The sequence below is a fragment of the Alligator sinensis genome, unplaced genomic scaffold (genome assembly GCF_000455745.1).
Source record: "Alligator sinensis unplaced genomic scaffold, ASM45574v1 scaffold1667_1, whole genome shotgun sequence".
Taxonomy (NCBI): domain Eukaryota; kingdom Metazoa; phylum Chordata; order Crocodylia; family Alligatoridae; genus Alligator; species Alligator sinensis.
Window position 1 is genome coordinate 752,921 of NW_005842504.1, and position 6,200 is coordinate 759,120.

General features: G+C 52.1%; 1 protein-coding gene and 1 pseudogene across 1 annotated transcript in view; both read left to right on the plus strand.

Annotated features, from left to right (window-relative positions):
* Positions 1-281: 281 nt before the first annotated feature.
* LOC112551550 lies at positions 282-1,759 on the plus strand (annotated as a pseudogene).
* A 1,068-nt stretch (positions 1,760-2,827) lies between these two features.
* The window catches only part of LOC102378632 (cytochrome P450 2G1-like), a 5,655-nt gene continuing 2,282 nt past the window's right edge, over positions 2,828-6,200 (plus strand). The window contains 3 exon segments of the mRNA XM_025213070.1: positions 2,828-2,917; positions 2,919-2,999; positions 4,939-5,101. Coding sequence (XP_025068855.1) covers positions 2,828-2,917; positions 2,919-2,999; positions 4,939-5,101 — 334 coding nt within the window.

Sequence of the window (6,200 nt, forward strand, 5' to 3'; positions counted from 1 at the left end):
ACACAATGGGTCCTCAGACCAGGGCCAGTGAGACCATCCCGCTGGGAAGGGGTCTCCTTTCCTAGCAAGAGCTGGAAGGCTTCGAAGAAACAGGGAAAGGGGCACTTCTGGAGGTAGCAGTAGCCACCCGAGGTGGGCTAAGGCTAGGCCTGACCTTAGACAACTGACATTGCTGGTGGATCAGAGTCCATGGCACAAACGCCAATCCCACCCCTTCTCACCCTGTCTCTGCAGAGAAAGTGCACGAGAAAATCGTCATAGGGCGGACCCACAGCCCAGCCATGAATGACTGAGCCTGGATGCCGTACACCAACGCCGTGATCCACGAGATCCAGAGATTCGCTAACATCGCCCCTCTGGGCTTTCTGCACAAAATGACCTTCGACACCCACTTCCAGGGTTACCTTCTCCCCAAGGTGCTACCTCCGGGGTCCACCAACAACTTTCCATACACACATTACACTCTCCCCCCAACGAAGCACTGGGGTCTGGAGAGGACACTGCTCTACATTCAAAAGGAGATGAGCCCAGACTGGTGGGAACTTAGACAGCCAAGCATATGAAGTAGACTGAACACCTGCAGGCCACTCTTTTGTCATGACTGGGTCCCCTGCAATCCTAAGTGGCACTGAGGGGCCTCTCTCTACCTTGCCCAAGAGATTTCTCAGCTCTGTAACCAGTGTTAGATTTTACGTGCTCGGCCCGAGACGTTGGGAAACCCTTGACTCTAGGTAGAGCTACTTCCCCACAGTTCCCAGCTGCAGGAGGGTTTCTTTGCCGGTAGAAGCTCCAATTGGAAAGTGTTTAATATTTCCATCTGTCTGCTCCAGGACACAGACATTTGCACTGTTTGAGCGTGGTTCTCCAAGATGCCAGATACTTCAAGGATCCAGAACACTTCCACCCAGTGCATTTCCTGGATGAGGAAGGCTTCTTCAAGAAGAAGAATGACTTCCTGCCATTTTCCACAGATATGGGTGACAGTGCTGGCTCCACAGAGCCACAGCCCAGCTTTTCCCATCAACAACCACAAAAACCTCTTCGGGCCTAAACACAGTGAGCACCAATGGGCCTGCAATGCTCTGTCATCACACTGAAAACCATCCAGGACACATCACGTTCAGACCCAGAGGTCCTCCTCTGCTTCTCAGCACCTGGCTCTTCCTATAGGAGGACCAGACCAGGGGTCCATCTCAGGCACCTTCTTCAGAGGTTCATAGGAAAGTAGGGTTGGAAGAGCCCTCCTGAATTCGTCCCAAATTGGCAGGGTTGGTCCAGGGAGTCCATAGGTACGAGGTTGTAGGTCAAGAGGCCAAATCAGAGGCAGATGAGAACTGTATCCACCCTCCCATCTATTGGTAGCCAGACAAATTCCCAGGAGTATAGCTCAGCCAGGCTGTATTCTTAAATCTTTGCTGACCAGAGCGCCTTCATTCACCCTTGGCTCTGCTCATCTCCGCAGCCAAGAGGGAATGTCTGGGAAAGAGCCTGGCCCTCACAGAGATCTTCCTCGTTCTAACCTCCATCCTGCAGCAGTTCACACTGAAATCACCAAAACCCTCGTAGGAAATTGATCTCACTCCCAGAAAGAGCGGGCTTGGAATCGTGCCTCCCAGCTATGAGCTCTGCACTCCTGCAGGAGGAAGGGCTGCAGCACACAGCCTCAGAGAGCGTGTACACAGGCAGGATGTCTCTTGTACTAAGGCAGCACATGGACGCACGTCAAGAAGGAAGCCTTCACACACGACTTTACCTTTAGGAGTTGCTTCTGTCCCTTTCTGGCTGAAGTACTCATGGCATTTTCCTTGTTCTTATATGTCTATAGGAACAACTGCTTGGGCTTTCGCCTCCTTTGGGATTTGTCTCTTCCTTAAGAGTCCTGGCAGGTGCTGCAAATACAACTTTCACAAAGCAGGCATGGATTCTCATGTCTGGAGAAGGACTAAGGACAGCAGGAGCTAATTCACCAAAGTGTTGGGCTAAGTCCCAGCTCAGGGGTTTCACTTGCCAAGCCAGAGCATGGCAGCAGTGGGTTCTTTTGACCTTCAGTGGGCAGGTCACTTGAAATAGAGCCTCAATGCATCCATTTCCATGATGGAAGGAGTATCCCATCGTTTCCCGCTGTACATCTGCAGATTGGAAGGGCTTTGAAGCAATGACCGACTATTACTGTGTCTGCACGGCAAATGAACAAAACAGTCACCGAGGTACCAGGGCCAGGCAGCCTCCTTCATGTAGCAAATCCAGCTGGGGAGGTGTCGGCTTCGCTAGGAAGCGCTCGAAGGTCTAGAGGAGACAGGCAACAGAAAAGACTCGGTCATTAGCAGCTGGAGATGCTGGACTTAGGAAGAACCAGCCATATGCACTGTAGCCATGGCTATGCAGCCTTGAAGGAAGGCCTGGAGGGCCACGCGGAGGAGTTCAGAGTAGACTCAGGAGACAGGATCTTCCATGGAAGCGGTGATTGAGGACTGGGCTCCGACTGCAGTCTTGACTTGTTCCTGATCAGGAGAGCAGAGTTTAATGAGAGTCGCATGATTGGACAAACAGGAAGCAGACGCATGTGCAGCCATTCCAGGGTGCCTCTTAGACATGACGTACTTAACTCTGACAACTCAAGAGCAAGATACAATGATGCCTCATGGGCATGCCCGCCAAGTCCCACATGACTGTCTAATTAGGGGTTCCTGCTTGTCTGGTATGGTATACATATACATACACATATACATATACACACACACACACACCCCCGCAGGCAGGTGAGCATGAAGTACATCACATCAGACAGCTCTTGGTACTGCTCTCGGTCTGCCAACTTCTTGGCAAAATGGAGCTTGGAGACGCAGCGACTCTCCTCCTGGCAGCCTGCCTGATGATCTTCTGGGAGTGGAAACGGCGGCAACGAACAAGCAAACTCCCCCCCAGGGCCAACACTTCTCGAACCCTCTGGCTACCTGCTGCAGGCTAGGAACAAGGGGATGCTTGAAATACTGCGGAAGGCAAGCCATCTCCACCCCAGAGCCCTCACCTTCATCCTGGTCTACCTGGGGAGCCATTTCCCCCACCACCTGCTCCCCAGAGAGGGCTGGCAATGGCACCCAGGAGTGCTAGCAAAGCTCAGCACCTGCGCTAGCGCAGACCCCACTATCTCGGGACTGTGTGCATACCTGCAGGGTCAGCTCCCAGGACTCATCGTGCACTCACTTGGAAATAGAGACAGTCCTGATGCCTGGGACTTGGACCCAGACTACACCCCACCTTCTACTGAAGAATGATCTTCACTGGGCTACAGTTAAGCTCCTTCTAGCTTGCCATCCCCAACTAGACCATTCCTGGTTGCCCGGGAGTTGGCTTCAGCAGGAGCTGTGGAAAGAGCCCCGTCATGCAGCCCCCAGGCTGGGCACGGGGGTTGTGGGTGATGGGTAGGGACCTACTTAAATCGCGGTTTCAGGAAAACCAGCCATCTCTCTGAAAAATGGCAGTAGGGATAATGTCCCAGGAAATCAACCAGGAAATTGCAGCCCTCCTGAGACAGGAAGGTGCTGGCTGGTGGGGCAGCACGAAGGGCAGCAGTCGAGATGGCAGCCACCCTCTTGCCCCTCCTCCTCCTGAGGCCTCCCTGCCAATCAGAGCAAAGGGCTGGGCCTCTCCATCAATCAGCACTAAGGGGCTGGGCAACAGTGAAGTGACCACAAAATGGCTTCTCAGGCCATGACCAAGCCACAAAAATTGCTTCCACCCATCACGAGTTAGGTATGTCCCTAGTGATAGACAGTTTGGTTCCCCGAGGCTCAAAGCAGCCCCGTGCCCTGGTCATCTACTTGCATGGGTGCCCACAAGGCTTTTCATTACCGCCAGCACCAGCTCTGCTCTGGAGTCAGGATGCTCTGCAACTAACTGCATTATCAGAGCGGGGCAAGGGCCTCCCCTCAGGGTGCTCTAGATCCTGAGACGGGTCTGCTGAGCTCTGTGGAGGGCTGGCGATGGGCAGACTCCCTGCTCTGCACTATGCTTCGTGCCACGCTCCAGGAAGCTCCCTGATTGTCACCCAGCACCACGGGCAGCTCTTTGGTGGCATGCAGCACCCACCAGCATCCTCAGGGCTCAGCTTGGCAATCTGGATCACATGCTGGGGAAAAGAACAGGACACTTGAGAGGCCCGAGGCTTGACCAGAAGTTCTTGTGAGAGTCATTTGAATCAGGAAGAAACAGAAGCAACCAGATGGCCAAAGGCTGCACCCCACAACACAAGCCACTCTCTTTTTCTCGACCCATGCCTGAACGGGTATGTGAGCAATTACAGCCAGGCTCCTGCATGATATAACATTCTCCAGCCAATCCAGATCCTTATTAAATGCCACGTAACTATGTGTTGAAATGCATAGTAACAACCCATATTGAGAAGGCTTATTAAACAGCCAGCGTCATCCTTTCTTGAGTCACCACCTAAATGACATGGCCTGGCTGCTGTCACATGGGGGTTTTCATTCCTTGCATTCCCTCCTTGACACGTCTTTTTGGCTTATACATCCAGTTAAACATGTGTGTGAAGGCTCTGGTGACCAAGGGCCCACACCCCTCCAGCCCAGCTCCTCAGTGGTCAATGGGGCCAGAATATTGTGCCTCATCAAATCCTTGGGACAGGTCTACCTCAGTACATTGAAAGCTTACTACCAGGGGCTCCCACGTCCCATTTCACGTCTGAGCACTACTGGAACAGAGCGAGGAGAAATCCCCCTGACGCACTGGAATCTCCGTAGAGCCCAACTGGCCCAGCAGTTCCATGTGGGATGTAAATTGATCCGGGATTTCATGGGCCAACGTCCATCACTCTGGCTACGGCCACGTATCACTCATCTGCCTGGGTTGAGTGCACCTTGCTGGTCATGGCAGCATCTGACCCTCCTGGCTTCTCATTTGTACCAACTCCCAACACAGGTGAAAGAGAAGTACAGCCCCGTGTTCCCTGTGAATTTGGGCATGTGGCAGTTAATGTTTCTCTGCGACTCCGACTCCGTGAGGGAAGCCCTGGTGGACCAAGCAGAAGAGTTCAGTGGGAGAGTGAGAGCAGAGTTAGTGGACACGTTATTCCAAGGTCACGGTGAGTGAGAGCAAGGGCTGGGCTCTGATGGCAGTCCCAGTTCAAAGTTGACTATATGTCACATCACTTTTACTTATACGAAGACTCCATGACACAGATCTTATTTCCCATCTAACTGACTTCTATCATTGCTTGATGTCATCACACATCCTTTGAAAGCATTACCATACACTCTAGGAATAACCCCCAGGGTATTTCGCTTTCCAGACTGCTCTTGTTTTTGACCACTCCAAATGTAATGGTCACCAAAAATAGTAGGCATTGGAAAAAGAAAATGGTATCCACTTAGTACAGGATTATGACCGGGACTTCTAGACTGCTGTGTAGTTTCCCAAACCTCACTGGTTGGCATGGGTGGAAGCAAGTGAGAGCCTTCATGTCAGAATTTACCTGGACAGCAACTACCGACAACGAGAACGTATCCCCCGCGAATGGTGAAATCCGTGAATAAGGCTCTGCGTTCATGAATGCAGTGCCCCCGGCAGCTGGGGGGAAAGCTGCCTCCCGGGGGAAAGCTCCCTCCCGGGGGGAGGGAGAAGGGGGCACAGTTGCACTGGGGCGGCAGGACCCCGGCGGCAGTGGCAGGAGCCCAGTGGCGGCAAGCGCAGAGCTCCCGAGAAAATCTTTTAAATGTATTACAATGCGGGTTCGGCATTTGGGAACATTTGAAACCACGAATGCCAAACCCGCGAATAGTGAGGCTTTCCTGTATTTGAACCTGATATACAGAAGTGCAAAGGACCCAGACCTGCAAACAGAGGTTGATGGGATCTGTGGGGCTCAGGCTCAATCCAGCCCTTTCATGGTAAGATAATAAATATGCAAGAAAATTGTCATTGGACTCACCATAACACTTTAGGTTGGTTTCAACGCCCACTTACATGATTAAATTGAAGCCAGGTTTGGAGACGGTGATGTGGGTGAAGAACTTTTCCTATTTTCTTGGAGAAACGGCAGTTGGTATCCTAGGAGAGGGATTCCCAGCTGAAAAGCAAGTGGATTTGAAGAAGCATCTTCATCTCCAGTTCAGAAGGGCATCATTCAATATGCACTTTGTTCTTTAAAAGATGTTTCCTTGTACTGGACATCACATGACTTG